General features: G+C 37.3%; 1 protein-coding gene across 1 annotated transcript in view; it reads left to right on the top strand.

Annotated features, from left to right (window-relative positions):
* LOC101320699 (uncharacterized) overlaps positions 1–19,527 on the top strand; it is a 104,848-nt gene extending 85,321 nt beyond the window's left edge. Inside the window, exon 3 of the mRNA XM_019919135.3 lies at positions 18,693–19,527. Within this exon, the coding sequence (XP_019774694.1) occupies positions 18,693–19,301 (609 nt within the window). The 3' untranslated portion in view covers positions 19,302–19,527. The remainder of the gene's footprint in view (positions 1–18,692) is intronic.
* The last annotated feature ends 868 nt before the right edge of the window (positions 19,528–20,395 follow it).

Genomic DNA, 20,395 nt, shown 5'->3' on the forward strand with positions numbered 1-20,395 from the left:
AGGCACAGAGTATTTTTGCTATAACAAACATTAAACACAGACTAACTCTTAGCCAGATTGATATAAAACTTCATACTACAGCCTGTTATCTCAGTTCCTATTACCTGATATGTCATAGTTGGCTTTTAACAAAAAATTAAAAGCATGCTAGAAGGCAAATAAAAAACCAAAATTTAAGAATGAGACAAAGCAAGCATCAATGCCATATACTTATATGGCACAGGTTTTGAAATTTTCAGACAGAACTTTAAAATAACTATGATTAATATATTAAGAACTGTAATGCAAAAAGTAGATAATAGAACTAATGGGTAATGTAAGTAGAGAGATGGAAACTCTAAGAACAAATCACAAGAAAATGCTAGAAACAAAAACTGTAATAGAAATGAAAAATTCCTTTAATGGGCTCATCAGTAGACTGGACAAAACCAAGGAAAGAATCAGTGAGGTTGAGGATAGCTCAATAGAAAACTCCCATACTAAAATGCAAAGAATTCTATTGCTATGGAATATGGGAGAAGTGACACTGGGAGACAGCTTCCACTTTCTGCTACTTAGGTAATCAAAGGTGGTGATATGGATTGATACAAAAAGTAATAACCACAATACCTAATTAGATTAAGGAAAAGACTGAAATTAAGAATTTATACACCTATGCAACTGCCTTTTTCTTTTTAAATTATTTATTTTTGGCTGCATTGGATCTTCATTGCTGTGCACAGGCTTCTCTAGTTGCGGCGAGTGGGGGCTACTCTTCATTGTGGTGTATGGGCTTCTCATTGCAGTGGCTTCTCTTGTGGAGCACGGGTTCTAGGCACACAGTCTTCAGTAGTTGTGACACGTGGGCTCAGTAGTTGTGGCACACAGGTTTAGTTGCTCTGTGACATGTGGGATCTTCCCAGACCATGGCTCGAACCCATGTCTCCTGCAATGGCAGGTGGATTCTTAGCCACTGCTCCACTGTGGAAGGCGCAGTGGTTAAGGAAGGGAAGCCCTATGTAACTGCCTTTCAAAAATACACTGCACTTTTCTTTAGTGGCACCAGAAACACGTGAGCATATTCTATGTGTCTTATGCTATTATTTGTTCTTTCCCTTTTTAGACACATCTTAACATTATTTTTAACCTGTTTTGTTAGATAATTCTATATTTAGCTCTTATAATAATATATGTATCACTTAAAATATTTTGTTCTAACAGTGTTTTAAAATTCAGTTATTTAATAAAAACATACAAAGCAAATTAAACACACACACACACACACACACACACACACACACACACACACGACACCTTGAATGTATATGAGAAGAAAGGGAGAAAATATGCAGAGTTAACTATAGCCCTCATTTCTGCATTTGGTCTCAAAGCTATTAGATACCTGTGAGTCCAACTTCCACTGTGCATTTCATATTTCCCCTGTCTTCAGCCAGAACTTCAGCTGGTCAGGATTTTTCACCCAGTAGGGTGACCCAATTCTTTGTTCTTGAAGGTCTGAGTCCTCTTGCTATTTTTTGGTTGTGTACGTTTTCCATTATGTTTTACTATTGTGCATGCAAGTACTAAGAGTTGCCCCAAAGCATTGTCTGAGATCTAGACCCCATGGGCAGCAGCAACACCATCTTTCCTTGGTAACTGGAATCAATGACTCCAGGCTGCTCAGCAACTTTGTCCTGCCTATTAGTTCAGTGGCATTAGGAGCTGAAATATCCAAATGACAGTCTAATTTTCAGATTCAATTAAACCATTGTTGTGCCCCTGGCTGAAATACTACCACCTTAGCAACTAAGGCTTTTAAGCCAGAAGAGCTCAATGTTGCCTGAATAGGAAACTAAAGTTCTCCAAGTGGGTTATTGGGTGTGATAGTGAGAGAAGAGATTCCCATTGCTACTCCTTGATTCTCAGACCCATGTATTCTGGCTTTAAAGTGGTAGAATCATATGATGATCTAGTCAAAACATATTCTGCATCCTGTAAGACAGAACTACCTCCTTTTAGCATATTGTCTTCCACATGAAGACCTGAGACTTCAGTAAGCCATTCTACCTTTCAATTAGCTCAGACACTTATGGGTGACGTGCACTGTAGCAAGAAAAATTAACATCATGGACTTGAGCCTATAGGTGCATTTCCTCTTCTATGAAATTAATTTGTTGATCAGACACAATACTGTTCAAGATAACATGACTGTGGATAAGCATTCTATATACCAAAACAGAGTGGTGCTGGCATTGCAAAGATGGTGGTGCTAGGCAAGGAAAGAAAATCTATACCCAGAATGTGTCTATGCCAGTGAGGACAAATCTCTGTTCCTTAAATAATTGAAGAGGTTCCAACATAAGTAACCTGCCACAAGGTGGCTGTCTGTTCTTCCTGGATAATAACGCCACAATGGCTCAGTGTTAGTTTCTGCTTTGACAGATTCATACCTAGCAGTAGTATTAGCCAGGACAGCATTGGCAAGTGGAATTCCAACTTGTATAGCCCATACCTAGCCTCCATCTCTACTAATATGACACTCTGTTAATTTTTTTCTCACTTGAATAGCCTACTTTATAGTGTGTGCCCCTTGGTGGGCATTGACATAAACAGAAATATATTCACAGTCTTTATTTTTTCTGACAGTTCCATCCATAGGCCTTTCCTCAGACATTTTTTGTCCCCAAATCTTCCAATGCTCTTCCTTGCAACCCCTGATAAAATAGCAAAACCATAAGCTTCTGTGGTTGAAGCAGCATAGATCTTCTAGCCAGCTCTCAGTCTAGATGTAGTAGAAAACTGCTCAAAGGTCTGCCCACTGGGAGGATTTTCCTTATTAGTGTCCCTCAAGGGCACTCGGGGTTGTGGTGCTGCCACTGTCCATGTTTGGTTAATACCAGCATATTACATGGATACATCTGTAAACCAAACTTAAGTTTTGTTTTCTTCCTCAATCAACTAGTCACAAGGAATGCTCCAGGGGGCCTAAGTCTGAGTCATAGGTTCATGCAACATATTTGTTCCTTCCAGATCTGCCTCAGCTTGGCTTCTTATATAACATTTACATTTAATAGTAGATTGCAGGGGAGCTTGAGCTGCTTTATGACCTGATATCTCATGTTTATGTTTTCTACCAAAGCAAGTAACATCGAAAAACTCAAGAGGATAATAGTTGTTTACAGAAGGAGGTATTTACTACAAAATTTTATTAAGACCTGTGTTATGATTCTCCATTTTATAGTTGACAAAGGCTCCATACAGGACTTCTATATGCCATGGATGATTTGCATATCATTATATTTGCTAGATTATTATAAATACCAAGTAGTAAAATAGCTTTCACTGAAGCCTCAATTTCTGCAGCCTTCTCTTTTTCCTGTCCCTCCATTAAACTGGCAGCCTTTCAAGGGATTCAAATTAGCTATATGTTGCCTCAGAAATCCAAAATGGCTTACCAAGTATTGTGCCTCTTTCTTTAAGCTGTGAAATGTGTGAGAACTTGTCTTTCACTTGTAAGGCACATGTTAACATGCCCCAGGTGATTGAATATCTACAGATTTCACTGAGATGGAGGACTCATGACTTCCTGTGTGGTTTAACCTTGTAGTTTGTACATGTCATATTAAGGCATATAAAGTTCTTTTCTACTTAGTGATCCAATCAACAAATGCCATCAATGTAGTGGACCAGCTTTATATTTCATTGAATGTCAAGATAATCAGGATCTCCCTATATTTTATCACAGAAAAGAGCAGTAGAATCAAGATAGTCCTGACACAAGACATGCAAGATATACTGGTAGTCTTGCAACGTTAAAAACAAAAGCAGTTAAAACTGCTTCTAGGTATCCTTACAAATTTGTAAGGAGAAAAAAGCATTAGCTAGGTCAATATCTACATATCAAGGTATGGGGAAGTATTAATTTGCCCCAGTAAAGATACACCTGGGACAGCAGCTGCAATTGGAGTCACTACCCAATCAAGCTTAAAATAGTCCACAGTCATTCTCCAAGATCCAGCTGACTTCTGCCAAGCCAAACTGGTGACTTAAATGGGGATGTTGTACTACTCTGCTTCTTTCAAGTATTTGATGGTTACATTAATTTCTTCAGTTGCTCCAAGAATGCAGTATTACTTCTGGTTTACTATCTTAGTAGGAAGTAGAGGCTCTAGGGGCTTTCACTTAGTCCTTCTCACCATGATGGTCCTATCACCATGGGTCACCGAGCCAGTGTGAATATTCTGTTAACTAATGTATAAAGCATAACTCTTCCAAATATGCATTCAGGAACCTATGAAGTAACCACAGAATTTTTGTGGACAAACTGGACATACTGTGGAATGGACTTAAGACTCCATATATCACCTGATAACCAAAAGTCTCAACTTTGGTGGGCCACAGTGGCATTTTGAGTTTCTATCAGACACCTAGGGAAGACAGGTGGAAGAGGATGCTGAGGGAATTAGAACAAGAAAATTAGACTATAACACTATATTGGGCAAGTGTATTGATATGGATGCAATCATTAGAGATTCAAGTGTTAACTCCTGTAGCTGGAGATGGTCTATCAGCTACCTCTGCTACTTTCTTGCAATTATTTTACCAAATAAGCTATTTCCTACTGGATCCAAATGTGTTCCCTTATGACATACTGAGATTTTACTCTGTTAGGGGTCTAGTGACAAAGGTGTAGTTTTGGTGGGTCTTAAGAGGAATTTTCATCTTCTTTCCAGGCATCTGACCTAGGCGAGGTTATCACAGGCTTTCAAGCAGAAAAAAGCTAGTCTCCTCAGACACTGGAGGGCAGGCTACATCCTTTCAGTGGTAAGGGAGACTTATAGTAACTTGAAAGTTCAAGATTATCAAGTTCATAAATTTCAAATTAGATGTCTCCATTCCAAGCTTCAGGATCACATTCCTAAGCAGTAATGCCTTTACTTTCATGTGAAAACTTGGAAAGACTAAGTTCAAATGTTGTTTTAAAACAGTGTCATGCAGGTTTAAATTTTTTGCTTCTTTCAGCAATATTAGACCTATGGCTACAAGAAGCAAGAGTTGGTTTGGGGGTTGTCACAAAGGCTCTCAGTTTCTCGGACTGTGAGTTGATATGATAGTTAATGGACAGGCTCTTGTCACATAATTACTCAAGTACACTTGAAAGACTCCATGCCATACTACACTGCTTTCAGTCATTAACCACCATAAAAGTCAAGTAAAAGCTTCCAAAGCATGCACTTCAATTGGTATTTCATTACAATTAATCATATGTGATAAATTGTGATGCTATTATCTGTCATGGTTACTAGCATCCTATTTTCCATTGCCATGAAGCTCAGCATTGCACTAAGTCTAAGAATTCAAACAAACTATCCCAAATTTCTATTTTTGTGAATCTGTATCCTGGCATTACTCCTGGTACCAATTCTGTATCAGTTAGCATTCAATTAGGAGAGAAGTACCATAAAGTAATTTAAACAGAGAAAAGTTTAAATAATAATTGACAGGATTGGAGTGATAGTGAATTGATGAATGAGAGTTAAAGAGAACTTTTAAGAATATAGCAATAACAGATATAGAGAGTAGCCACTATCCATGTGGTTGAGATATAAAGCCCCAAGGAATAGATTCTTCATCAAGGGTAGGATCCAGATCTTATTGTAGGGGACACATCTTTGGCTCACTAGATGACACATAAGTTGTTAAGAGACCTGCTGGCAATTCCATTTAGTTTACCAGAAAAAGTCTTCCACAGGGAGGACATGTGCCTTAAACTCACTATATATTAACACAACCAAAAGCTGAGCCAATCAAAATCCCAACAAATCATTTTGTGTATTTTGAAAAACTGATTCTAAAGTTTATATAGAGAAGAAAAAGACCCAAAGTAGCCAAAATAATATTGAATAGAAGAACAAAGTTGGAGGTGTGACACTACACAACTTCAACACCTATTATAAAACTACAATAGCCAATTCAGTGTGGTGTTGGTAAAAGAGTAGAAAAAATGAATGAATAGAATAGACTGTAGAGCCCAGAAATAAACCTGCATGAATACAGTCAACTTATTTTTTGATAAAGAAACTAAAGCAATACAATGGAGAAAAGATAGTCTTTTCTATAAATTGGTGCTGGAACAACTGGACATCCACATGCAAAAAAAAATGAGTCTAGACACAGACCTTACTTTTAACAAAAATTAACTCAAAATTAATTATAGACCCAAGGATAAAATGCAAAAATGTAAAACTTCTAGAAGATAAAATAAGAGGAAACCTAGATGACCTTAGGTACAGTGATGACTTTTTGGATATAACACCAAGGGTACAATCTGTGAAAGAAATAATTGATGTGCTTCAATTTATTCAAATTTAAAACGTCTGCTATGCAATAAACAATGTAAAGAGACTGAAAGAAAAGCCATAGACTGGAAGAAAATATTTGCAAAATACACATCTAATAATGGACTGTTTTCCAAAATACACCAAGAACACACAAAACTCAACAATAAGACATGGATTGGCCAAAAGGTTCATACAGTTTTTTTTCTGTAAGATGGCTCTAGTAGCACTTAGTTGTCTTTAACTTCATTTGAAACAATTTGGTTAGATTGTATGTGGCAGCTGTCATATCAGCATGCATTTAAAAAAGGGCTTATCAAAATTGGTGAATTATGGGGACTTCCCTCATGGCACAGTGGTTAAGAGTCTGCCTGCCAATGCAGGGGACACGTGTTCAATCCCTGTTCCAGGAAGATCCCACATGCTGCAGAGCAGCTAAGCCCATGTGCCACAACTTCTGAGCCTGTGCTCTAGAGCCTGAGAGCCACAACTACTGAGTCCACATGCCACAACAACTGAAGCCCATGCTCCACATCAAGAGAAACCACCGCAATGAGAAGCCCATGCACCACAACGAAGAGTAGCCCCTGCTCTCTGCAACTAGAGGAAGCTCCCATGCAGCAATGAAGACCCAATGCAGCCAAAAAAAAAAAAAATCCAAATTGTTGAATTTTTGTGTAGCCATTTTAAAATTGAAGATGGAAGAAAAAAGCAACATTTTCGGCATATTATGTTTTATTATTTCAAGAAAGTAGAAACATAACTGAAACACAAAAAAGAGATTTGTGCAGTGTATGGAAAAGGTGCTGTGACTGAACACGTCAAAAATGATTAGTGAAGTTTCGTGCTGGAGATTTCTCTACAGACGATGCTCCACTGTCGGGTAGACCAGTTGAAGTTTATAGCGATCAAATCGAGACATGAATTGAGAACAGTCAACGTTATACCACGTGGGAGATAGCCAACATACTCAAAATACCCAAATCAAGCCTTGAAAATCATTTGCCCCAGCTTGGTTATGTTCATTGCTTTGATGTTTGGGTTCCACATAAGTTAAGCGAAAAAACCTTCTTGACCATATTTCCACATGCAGTTCTCTACTTAAACGTAATGAAAAGGTGCTGTTTTTTAAAACAAATTGGACAGGCAATGAAAAGTGGATACTGTACAATAATGTGGAACAGAAGAGATCATGGGGCAAGCAAAGTGAACCACCACCAACCACACCAAAGGCTGGTCTTCATCCAAAGAAGGTGATGTTGTGTATTTGGTGGATTGGAAGGGAGTCCTCTATTATGAGCTATTTCTGGAAAACCAAATGGTTAATTCCAACAAGTACTGCTCCCAGTTAGACCAACTGAAAGCAGCACTCAACAAAAAGCGTCCAGTATTAGTCAACAGAAAACACATAATCTTCCATCAGGATAACTCAAGACCACATATTTCTTTGATGAATAGGCAAAAACTGTTACAGCTTGGCTGGGAGGTTCTGGTTAATCCACCATATTCACCAGACATTGCACCTTTAGATTTCCATTTATTTAGGTCTTTACAAAATTCTCTTAATGGAGAAAATTTCAATTCCCTGGAAGATTGTAAAAGGCACCTGGAACAGTTCTTTGCTCAAAAAGATAAGTTTTGGGAAGATAGAATTATGAAGTTGCCTGAAAAATGGCAGAAGGTAATGGAACAAAAGGGTGAATACGTTGTTCAATAAAGTTCTTGGTGAAAAGAAAAAATGTGTCTTTTATTTTTACTTAAAAACCGAAGGCACTTTTTTGCCAACCCAATACCGTGCTGAAGTCAGGTGCTAGAGAAAACTATGCTCTTCAAGAAACTCACATGTGAGAACATCATGCACTTTTCTTGAGCTAAGTGCTGGAGAAAGTGTGCTTTGCAGTACCCTAGACATGGACAGAAGTGTGCAAACTCAGGAGACTAGTTCTTGTAAAATTATACTGTAGAAATCTGGCAAGTGAGACAAAGAGCTACCAGGAAGAGAACACCCCTTCCCCCTCTATGTCTCTCCAGCACCCTCTGCTAACATGGCTTGACATAGTGCTAGATGGCAAGGAGACATTTATGTAACTACCTCCCTTAGCACAGAACAGTCAAAAAAAGGGTGCTTCTGGATATGAGAGGTAATAAATTTATAACACACAAGCATTGCTAGAGCATTGACCCAAGCCTTAATATTACTGCATATTAAATTCTAAAGAGCCGAAATATACCTCAGTTGGTTTGTAAACCTGCTCTAATGGATAGGTCACTGACTTCAGTGCTACTAATCATACACCCGTCAGCAAGTTCTTCTCTAAGCCTCAGTTCCTAAAGCTTCTTTATGTGTTATAAATTGTAAAGAGCTATAGAAGTAAGTTCTCACTTCTTTAATCATTACTATTGGAAAAAATATCCCATAGGGGAACATCATGATGGTTCTTGAAGAGTCTTTGATGTAGGAAATAAATTAGATATGTTTCTTTAACTCCTACTTTGGATCTTAAAATGTTCTACAGAGGTAAAGGAAGTAGAGACCATCTTGAGCTCTTTCATTGCTTTAAAATATTTTTTCCTATTAGACATTTTCTTAGGATAAGTGTGAAATTAATTGAAAATTATGATTTTGTTTCCTCTATGCATGTGCACACATGTGTGTGCACACAAACACACACATATCCCTCCATGTGTGTGGCTGGGGGTGAAATGAAACACACACATGTTATAAACATTTTCTTATGTATGGCATTTAGGTATAACTTCCAGAAAAAAACCATGTAATAATTGTGAGGGTAGTTATTTTTTTAACTTTTTAAAAATTGAAGTATAGTTGATTTACAATATTGTATTAGTTTCTCAAGTGTATATCTAAGTGATTCAGTTACATATTTTTATCAGATTGTATTTCATTATAGGTTATTACAAGATATTGAATATAATTCCCTGTGCTATACAGTAAATCCTTGTTGCTTATCTATTTTACGTATAGTAGTTTGTGTCTGTTAATCCCATACTCTTAATTTGTCCCTCCCTTCCTCCTTCCCTTGGTAACGATAAGTATGTTTTACATGTCTCTGAGTCTGTTTCTCTTTTGTATATACATTGATTTATATTATTTTTTAGATTCCATATATAAGTGATATCATATAGTATTTGTCTTTCTCTGACTTCACTAAGTATAATAGTCTCTAGATTTGTCCATGTTGCTGCAACCGCCAATATTTCATTCTTTTTTATGGCTGAGAAATATTCCCTTGTATGCGTGTGTGTGTGTGTGTGTGTGTGTGTGTGTGTGTATGTATGTGTGTGCGTGTGTGTGTGTGTGGTGTGTACACCACATCTTCTGAAGCCAGTCATCTGTTGGCAGGCACTTGGGTTGTTTCCATGTTTTAGCTATTGTAAATAGTGCTGCTATAAATATCGAGGTGAATGTATCTTTTCATATTAGAGTTTTCTTCTTTTCCAGATATATACCCAGGAGTGGGATTACTGGATCATATGGTAGCTCTATTTTTAGTATCTCTAAGGAGCTCCCATATTGTTTTCCATAGTGGCTGAACCAGTTTAAATTCCCACCAGTAAATGTAGGAGGGTTCCACTTTCTCCATACCCTCTCCAGCATTTATTATTTGAAGACTTTTTGATAGTCATTCTGACTGATGTGAGGTGATACCTCATTGAGGTTTTGGTTTACATTTCTCTAAAAATTTAGCAATGTTGAGCATCTTTTCATGTGCTTGTTGGCCATATATATGTCTTCTTTGGAGAAATATCTATTTAGGTCTTCTGCCCATTTTTTTGATTGGGTTGTTTTTTCGCTATTGAGTTGTTATGAGCTGTTTGTATATTTTGGATATTAACTCCTTGTTGGTCATATCATTTTTAAATATTTTCTCCCATTCTGTAGTTTGTCCTTTCATTTTGTTGATGGTTTCCTTTGCTGTGCAAAAGCTTTTAAGTTTGATTAAGTCCCATTTGTTTATTTTTACTTTTATTTCTTTTGCCTTGGGAGATAATCTCAGAAAATATTTCTAAGATTTATGTCAGAAAATGTTTTGCCTATGTTCTCTTCTAGCAGTTTTATGGTATCATATCTTATATTTAAGAATTTAAATTATTTTCAGTTTATTTTTGTACATGGTGTGAGGGATTGTTTTAATTTCATTGATTTACATGTATCTGTTCAGTCTTTCCCAACAACACTTGTTGAAGACACTGTTTTCTCCATTGTATATTCTTGCCTCCTTTGTCATAGATTAATTAACTGTAAGTGCATGGGTTTATTTCTGGGCTCTGTATTCTGTCCCATTGATCTATATGTCTACTTTTGTGCCAATACCACACTATTTTGATCACTGTAGATTTGTAGTATAATCTGAAATCTGGAAGGATAATGCCTCCAGTTTTGTTGTTTTTTCTCAGGATTGCTTTTGCAATTCTAGGCCTTCGGTAGTTCCAAATAAATATTAGGATTATTTATTCTTTTTCTGTGAAAAATGTCATTGGTGTTTTGATAGGGATGGCATTAAATCTGTAGATTGCTTTAGGTAGTATGGCCATTTTAACAATATTAATTCTTCCAGTCCAAGAGCGTGGGACTTCTTTCCATTTCAATTTGAATCATCTTCAATTTCCTTTATCAATATTTTATAGTTTTTAGCATATAGGTCCTTTCACATCCATGGTTAAGTTTATCCCTAGGTTTTTTTTTTTGACATGATTTTAAACAGGATTCATTTTTTACTTTCTCTTTCTGATATTTCATTATTAGTGTAAGGAAATACAACAGATTTCTGTATGTTAATCTTGTATTCTGCTACCTTGCTGAATTAATTTATTAGTTCTAGTAATTTTTGTGTGGAGACTTTAGGGTTTTCTCTATATAGTATCATGTCATAGTGATAGTGATAGTGACAGTTTTATCTCTTCCAGTTTGGATACCTTTTTAAAATTTTTCTTTTCTTGTATGGCTAGGACTTCCATTATTATGTTGAATAGACAGGTGAGAGTGGGCATCCTTGTCTTGCTCCTGAGTTTAGTGTGAAGGCTTTCAGCTTTTCACCATTGAAGGGTATGTTGGCTGTGGATTCATCGTCAATGGTTTTTATTATACTGAGATATCTTCCATTTATAACTACTTTGGTGAGAGTTTTTTTTATCATGAATGGATGTTGAATTTTATCAAATGCTTTTTCCACATCTATTGAGATGACCTTTTTATTATGTGATGTATCACCTTTATTGATTTGCATATGTTGGACCATTCTTGAGATCCTAGAATGAACCTAAATTGATCATGGAGTATGATCGTTTTTATGTATTGCTGGATTTGGTTTGCTAATATTTTGTTAAGGATTTTTGCAAATACTGTATGTTAATCAAAGATACTGGCCTTTAATTTTCTTTTTTTGTGGTGTCTTTTTCTGGGTTTGGTGTAAGGGTGATGGTGGCTTCACAAAATAAATCTGAGAGTGTTCCTTCCTCTTCAATCATTTGGAATAGTTGGAGAAGGATAGGTATAAGTTATTTGTATGTTTGGTAGAATAAACCAATGAAACCTTCTAGTCCTGTACTTTATTTTTCAGGGATTTTTTAAAATTATTATTACAGATTCTATTTCATGTCTAGTGATTGGTCCTTTCAAACTATCTGTTTCTTCTTGTCTCAGTTTTGGCAGGCTGTATGTTTCTAGAAACTTTTCCATTTCTTCTAGGTTGTCCGGTGTTTTCATGCAATTGTCCATGGTATTCTCTTATGATTTTTGCATTTCTGTGGTATCATTTGTTATTTTTCCTCTTTCATTTCTTATTTTGTTTATTTGAGTCCTGTTTCTTTTCTTCTAGGTGAGCCTGGTTAGAGGTTTGTCAATTTCATTTACATTTTTATAAAAACAGCTCTTGGTTTTATGGAAGATTTTTTCTATTCCTTTTTGGATCTCTATTTATTTCCTCTCCTATCTTTATTTTCATTCTGCTGACTTTGGATTTAATTTGTTCTTCTTTCTCTAATTCTTTTAGGTGGTGAGTTCGGGTATTTTTTGAGATTTTTCTCGTTTATTGAGGAAGGCCTGTATTACTATGAACTTCACTCTTAGAACAGTTTTTGCTGCATCCCATAGATTTTGTAAGATTGTCTTTTCATTTTCATTTGTCTCAAAGTATTTTCTGATTTCTTCCTTGATTTCATCTTTGACCCATTCGCTTTTTAATAGCATTTTGGTTTGTCTCCATGTGTTCATACTTCTCCTGTGGTTGATTTCTAGTTTCATATCATTGTGGTCAGAAAAGATAATTGAAATAAATTCTATTCTCTTAAATTTATTGAGGCTTGTTTTGTGACCTAGTATGTCTATCCTAGAGAAGATTCTCTGTGTGCTTGAAAAGAATGTTTATTCTGTTTTTTTGTTTTTTGGGGTTGTTACTTTTTTTGGATGTAGTATGCTGTAGATTAAGTCCAACCAGTCTGTTGTATCATTTTAGGACCTCTGTTGCCTTATTAATCTTCTTTCTGGATGATCTGCCCATTGATGTAAGTGGAGTGTTAAAGTCTTCTACTATTATTGTATTATTGTCAAATAAAATAATATCCTTTTCTTGTCTCTATCCCTTTATCATTACACAATGCCCTTTTTTGTCTTTACAAAGGGCAAAAAAAAATTTTGTGTTTTTTGTCTTTTGTCTTTACGGCCTTTGTTTTACAGTCTATTTTATCTGCTGTGAATATTCCTACCCCCACTTTCTTGTTTCCATTTGCATGAAATATCTTTTTCCATCCATTCATGTTCAGTCTGTGCATGTATTTCACCCTTAAGTGGGTCTCTTGTAGGCAGCATGATGTAGGTTCTTGTTTTTTAATCCAATCTGTAACTCTGTGTCTTTTGACGGGAGTATTTAGTCCATTGACATTTAAAGTAATTATTGATAGGTATGTACTTATTTGCCATCTTATCACCTGTTTTCCAATCATATTTATAGTTCTTCATTTCTTCTTCTTTTTGTTTTTCCTTTGTGGTTTGATGTTTTTCATTTGTAGTATGCTTGAGTTCCTTTCTGTTTGGTTTTTGGAATCTATTGTATGTTTTTGATTTGTGGTTACCATTGAGTTCAAGTATGTTGACCCATAACTATATCTACTTGCTTTAAACTGATAATCATTCAAGTTCAAACACGTTCTAAAAGACCTAAACTTTTATACATTCCTCCCTCACATTTTGTGATTTTGATGTCCTGTTTTACATGCTTATCCTTTTACTATTAATTTTAATTATAACCACTTCTACAACTTTTTTTAATCTATGTCCTGATATGTAAGTGATCTTTGATCCCTTTATATGTTTTCCTTTCCTATTGTGATTTTCCCTCTCCTATAGAGTCTTGCTTCTTTTCTGTTTAGTTAAGATCCTTTAATATTTCTTTAGGGTTGGTTTACTATTGCTGAATTCTGTTAATTTTTGCTTGTCTGAGAAATGATATGTCATTCCTTCTATTCTAAATGATAATCTTTCTGGGTAGAGTATCCTAGGATGCAGGTTTTTCCTTTTCAGAACTTTGAATATACCCTGCCACTTCCTAGTGGCCTGCAAAGTTTCTGCAGAGAAATAAGCTGAGAGCCTTAAGGTAATTCCCATGTATATGACTGTTTTTCTCTCTCTGCTTTTAGAATCCTCTCTTTATCTTCAATTTTTGCCATTTTAATTATGATATGTCTTGGTGTGGGTCTGTTTGGGTCCATCTTATTTGGGACCCTCTGTGCTTTCTGTACCTGGATATTTGTTTCTTCCTTTATGTTTGGGAAATTTTCAGCCATAATTTCTTCAAATACACTTTTGATCCCCTTGTCTTTCTCTTCTCCTTCTGGAACCCCTATTATGTGTAAGTTGGCATACATTATATCATCCCACAGATCTTGCACATTGCTCTTATTTTTTTTTCATTTGTCTTTCTGTCTTTTGTTCTGATTGTGTAATTTCCATTATTCTGTCTGTCAGATCACTTATCTGATCTTCTGTGTCATTTAGTCTGCTATTCATTGCTCCTAGATTGGTTTTTATCTCAGCAATTGAATTGTCTTTTTTTTTTTGTTTTTTACGGTATGCGGGCCTCTCACTGTTGTGGCCTCTCCCATTGCGGAGCACAGGCTCTGGACGCGCAGGCTCAGAGGCCATGGCTCACGGGCCCAGCCGCTCTGCAGCATGTGGGATCTTCCTGGACCAGGACATGAACCTGTGTCCCCTGCATCGGCAGGCGGACTCTCAACCACTGCGCCACCAGGGAAGCCCAAATTGACTATTTTTGAATGGCTTGTTTTATAGTTTCTAGCTTCTTGTTACAGTGATCTGCATTTTCTATTAATATTTTTTCTTAATTCCTTTAGCATTTTTATTACGTCCTTTTTGATCTCAGAATCTTGTAGACTGGTGAGGTCTGTTTCATTATTTGTTCTTTCAGCTGATTTCTTTTATTCTTTTAATTGGGATTAGTTTCTCTGTCTTTTCATTTTACCTATCTTTCTCTACCTCTGAATTTAGGAGAAAGAGTTAGCTGCTGTTGTCTTGAAGGGGTGTTTTTTATGTGGAAGTGTCCCTTTGTTAACTGTCCGTGTCCAGTATTTTTGGTTCAAAGGCTGGTTTTTGTATGGATACCAGCCACATCTTTCCTGAGTGTGCTGGTCACTATACCCTTGATAGGGGTGTGGTTGGTCTTGGGATATTTAAAGCCTGTGCATGACGTGAGAAGGGGCTTCCTCCCTACTCTGTGGCTGTTGCTGCCATTGGGGGAAGGGTCTGCTCCACAGTTGGAGTAGGAGCCCTAAGGGTCAGGTTTGATCAGACTCTGTAGCCCTTGAGTGTGTGCCCTGCCCCAAAGGAGGTGATTGCTGAAGCAAGTGAGACACATGTGGTCACAGAGAACCTATGCACCACCTGAGCAGGTATCCTAGGGTCCACTCAGTAGTAGCCCAAGGTCACGTCCCTTTCTCTGTTGTGTTCATCCCAGATCTAGTGCAAGGCTATGGTGTGGAGTAGGCTGGTGTCAGGCATCAGGGCATTGTGGCTGCAAGAATTGAGGTAGTTGCACTGCAGCTTGAGATCTGGCTGCCTCTGTGGCAGACTTCTCCCAGGATCTGTCTGCCCCAGATCTAGCACTAAGCTGCCTTTTAGAGTGGACAGAGCCAGGGTGTTCTCTCTGGGAAATGAACCATTGTGTACTCCTACCCAGCGCCTGCCTGCTAGAGATTCAGCACTTAGGCGCTGCGTGCTCTTGTGGCTGCATCCCGTGTGCATGCTGACAATGGCCTCCAAGCCTCCTTCAGGATATACTCCAGGTGCCCCTCTCTGCCTCTGCATAGCTAGACCAAATCTTTCCCCAGATCTGATGGCAGGCTGTGGTTTGGAGGGGGCGGGGCCAGGGTGTTTGCCCCTTTGTATTGGGAAGGGCGGAAATGCAACAGCCACCAGTGCAAGGCTCTCTGCCTGATTGTTAGCATGCCTGCATGCCTGCATGCTTGCAGTACAGTCTAGGCTTCTCCAGCCCTTCTGTCTCAGGGGATTTCCCAGCAGGCAAGGGAACTTCTCTCCTCTGTGCAAGACACCAGGACTGAAATGCCCAGATCTTGCCTTGACCTGCTCACTCTCCAGGGCGAAAGTCCACGCATGTGGACTATCTCTTCCAAACAGATCCTTCCCTGAGGCAAATGCCCTAACCCAAGGCCTTTTTTGTTTTTTCTGTCTTTCCTGGTTACATGGAGATCTTTCTTGCAGCTTTAGTTGAATAGGAGTTTTTCTGCCACTTTCCAGTTAGTTTTCTGTGAGAACTGTTCCACATATAGATCTCTTTTTGATGTATTTGTGGGAGAAGGTTAGCTCCAGCTTCTCCTACTTCGCCATCTTGATCCCCCCATTCAAATACGGTTATTTATTACTTGACTCAGCTTTCAATGTGGTTTCATTAATGATTCACTATTTTAAAAATGTTCTCTATTGGTTTGAAAGAGTTTTGTATCATTTATTGGAACATGTTAATTTCTAAAAATTTTAGTCACAAACAGATACCAAATTTTTTTTAAATGACCTATTAGTGTTTATAAAGATAGTCATATGATATTCACCTTGGCCTATTTATACGATTAATTGCATTATTTTCCAGTTTCATTTTTGTTTCATTTCTTTCCAAGTTTGGTTGGCCTATGTTTTTTTGCTGCTGTTTTTTTTTTATCATTTTTAAAATAGAAGTATAGTTAATTTACAATGTTGTGTTGGTTTCAAGTGTACAGCAAAGTGATTCAGTTATCTATATCTATATACACATATTCTTTTTCAGATTGTTTTCCATTATAAGTTGTTACAAGACATTGAGTACATTTCCTTGTGCTATACAGTAGATCTTTGTTGTTTATCTATTTTATATATAGTAGTGTGTATCTGTTAATCCCAAACTCCTAGTTTACCTCTCCCCCTCCCCCCATTTGGCATCCCCTTTGGTAACAATAAGTTTGTTTTCTATGTCTGTGAGTCTATTTCTGTTTTGTAAATAAGTTCATTTGTATTGTTTATATGTTAAATCTAATATTTAACTCAAATTACACCTAAAAATATGGATGGTATTTATATTTGGTAAAAGTTTTTCATGTCTTTTTATTTCTTGCAAGTTTTTCTCATACTTAGAAAAATCTCTCTTATCTCTTGTTATATATCTACTTTATTTATACACTGTTAGAATATAATTTTCACAAAGTGTTAGAAATCTTTCGTTAAGGAATCAGTTCTCCAATTTATTTTAAAATGCTATTGCTTCTTTCTGTATCCAGGTTTGACCTACTTTCCTTCCTTCCTTCCTTTTCTCTCTCCCTCCCTCCCTCCCTCCCTTTCTCCCTTCTCTCTCTTTCTTTCTTCACTACCTTTTCCCCCTGATTTTATGAAGGTGGGGATTTGCTTTGCTTTACTTTTCTAACTTGTATTTTCTGATGTAATAACTTTTCTTCATTCTTTCTTATTTAATGAATCATTTAATGGTAAGTGGTAATGTAAGTTTGTGATTGTAGCTTTGTTCCCCTTAATGGTTAAGATTCTTATTTTATTATTTTTCAAACTACTATGCAAACTACTTCTACATGTAATGTTTATTTCCTCTTTGATGCAACACATATTTTTCAAATTTATTTTACTGAAGTGTAGTTGATTTACAGTGTTGTGTTAGTTTCTGCTGTATAGCAAAGTGATTCAGATATATATATATACATATATATATGTATATATATATATTCTTTTTCATATTCTTTTCCACTATGGTTCATTACAGGATATTGAATATAATTCCCTGTGCTATACAGTAGGACCTTGTTGTTTATCCATTCTATATATAATAGTTTGCATCTTCTAATCCCAAACAACCAATCCATCCTTTACCCCCAAACCTTGGCAACCACAAGTCTGTTCTCTATGTCTGTGACTCTGTTTCTGTTTCATTAGTAAGTTCATTTATGTCATATTTTAGATTCCACATATAAGTAATATCATATGGTATTTGTCTTTGTCTGACTTATTTCACTTAGTATGATAATCTCTAGGTCCATCCATGTTGCTACAAGTGGCATTATTTCATTCTGTTTAATGGCTGAGTAGTATTCCATTGTGTATATGTACTACAGCTTCCGTATCCATTCATCTGTCAGTAGACATTTAGGTTGCTTCCATATCTTGGCTATTGTGTATAGTGCTGCTGTGAACATAGGGGTTCATGTATCTTTTTGAGGTAGTTTTGTCCAAATATATGTTCAGGAGTGGGATTGCTGGATCATATGGAAACTCTATTTTTAATTTTCTGAGGAACCTCCATACTGTTTTCCATAGCAGCTGTACAGTTTACATTCCCACCAACAGTGTAGGAAGCCTCTCTTTTCTCCACATCCTCTCCAGCATTTGTTATTTGTACACTTCTTAATGAAGGTCATCCTGACTGGTGTGAGGTGATACCTCATTGTAGTTTTGATTATGCAACACATATTTATAAACTTATTTTACAGAAAATTTCAGCAACATAAAGATAGAAATTTTACATTTTACATTGGTTATGATTTATTGTTCAGTTTATTTCAACATCTGCTCTTGAGAATTCACTGATGATTTCAGGATTGCCTAATATAGCACCTATTTTTGTAGTTAGTCAAATATTCTTAAAATAAAATTCTAGTACCTTTATAATTATATAAGAAATACTTCTAGCATAACTTTCATGAGTGAAAGAAGAGTGTAAATCTCCATTATTGGATTACATTCCTTAAAGAGTGCTAAGCACATAATACTATAAATAAATATTATTTATTAAATTGTGAATAAGTTTTACAGTACTAATTTTAACCCATAACCATTCATTTAAACTTAAGTATCAGCGTCCCGCGGTGACGGAGGCCCGACGTGAACGGCCAGCGCCGACTGGCACTCGCCGCGCTCTAACGGTAGACCGAGGTGTTGCTCGCTGCCTTCTCGGTCCCTGCGGGAGTGCGGGCCGGGGGCGGCCCCCAAAAGTAAGAGGCGCGGGAGGAGCAGGTCTGCGAGTCGAAGTGTCGCGGCGGCGCACTTGCAGCAAGAATCGGGAGGGGCAGGAGACCGCGAGGATAGGCCCAGGAGCAGTGGCGTCCAAAGAGGAACAAGCAGTAAAAAATCTCAACGTGGAAAATACCCAACAGGAAAAGGAAGGCGGGGACCAGGCCCCTTTGCAGAATGGAGAGGAATCACGCGATTTAGGAGGGGGTAGAGGCCAGAAGCCTGGAGGACATGTCAGGCTGGGACGGATTAGACAACTTGTCCCTAATTTTCGATGGGCCATACCCAGCAGGCATATTGATCACAGTGAAGTGGGGGATGATGTAGAAAAGCACGTAGGGCAGATGATGGAAATCAGGAGAAAGACTAAGAAGCAGCAAATGAGGCATCATTTGCGCTACCAAACTCCTGAACCTGACAATCATTATGAGTTTTGCCTTATACCTTGAATCCTAAGATTATCCCTGAGGTCAGTAATGTGGCCTCTGCTCTACATGCTTGTAGTTTTTCTGATTTACTTTTTCTGTAAACCTTTTGGTGTTTCCACTTACCAGTTTCTAATTGAATATTGCTTTGTCTCTGTGAAACTTTCTGTCAGCAGGGCAATTTCATCCAGTTATAGGAAAATTATTCTTTTCATAATACGAAATTAATAAAGCAGTTTACAAAGCAAAAAAAAAATAAAAAAATAAACTTAAGTATCAAATATTTTAGGACACTCTGACTTTTTTTAATTTCCATGACCTATTATTGTTTTCTTTTTTTTTGCGGTACGCGGGCCTCTCACTGTTGTGGCCTCTCCCGTTATGGAGCACAGGCTCCGGACGCGCAGGCTCAGTGGCCATGGCTCACGGGCCCAGCCGCTCCGCGGCATGTGGGATCTTCCCGGATGGGGGCACGAACCCGCGTCCCCTGCATCGGCAGGCGGGCTCTCAACCACTACGCCACCAGGGAAGCCCTCCATGACCTATTAAAAGGTGATTATATTAAAATCTCCCTAACCAATTAAACAATCTGTACTATCTTTGTATATTGACCTAAAATTATTTAAAAAGCTATACATGACCAGTGCAGATAATTAGCCAATATATGTGTATCAAAATGTAGTAAGCCCCCTACATATGAACAAGTTCCATTCTGAGAGCGCATTTGTAAGTCCAATTTGTTCGTAAGTCCAATAAAGTTAGCCTAGGTACCCAGCTAACACAATTGGCTATATAGTACTGTACCGTAATAGGTGTATAATACTTTTCACACAAATAATACATATAAAACAAATGAACACAAAAAATAAAGAAAACATTTTTAATCTTACAGTATAATACCTTGAAAAGTACACTATAACAGCTGGCACACAGGGGCTGGCATCAAGTGAACAGGCAAGAAGAGTTACTGACTGGAGCAGGGACAGGAGGTGGGAGATGGTAGAGCTGAAGAATCATCATCAATAGGAGATGGAGGGCAACTGCAATTTCACTGACTCCTGACATTGATAGCACAGGTTCTGGTTCTTTGCTGGAACCAGATGCATGTTTGCATCTTT

This window comes from Tursiops truncatus, chromosome 1, assembly GCF_011762595.2.
Source record: "Tursiops truncatus isolate mTurTru1 chromosome 1, mTurTru1.mat.Y, whole genome shotgun sequence".
In the NCBI taxonomy this organism is placed as follows: Eukaryota; Metazoa; Chordata; class Mammalia; order Artiodactyla; family Delphinidae; genus Tursiops; species Tursiops truncatus.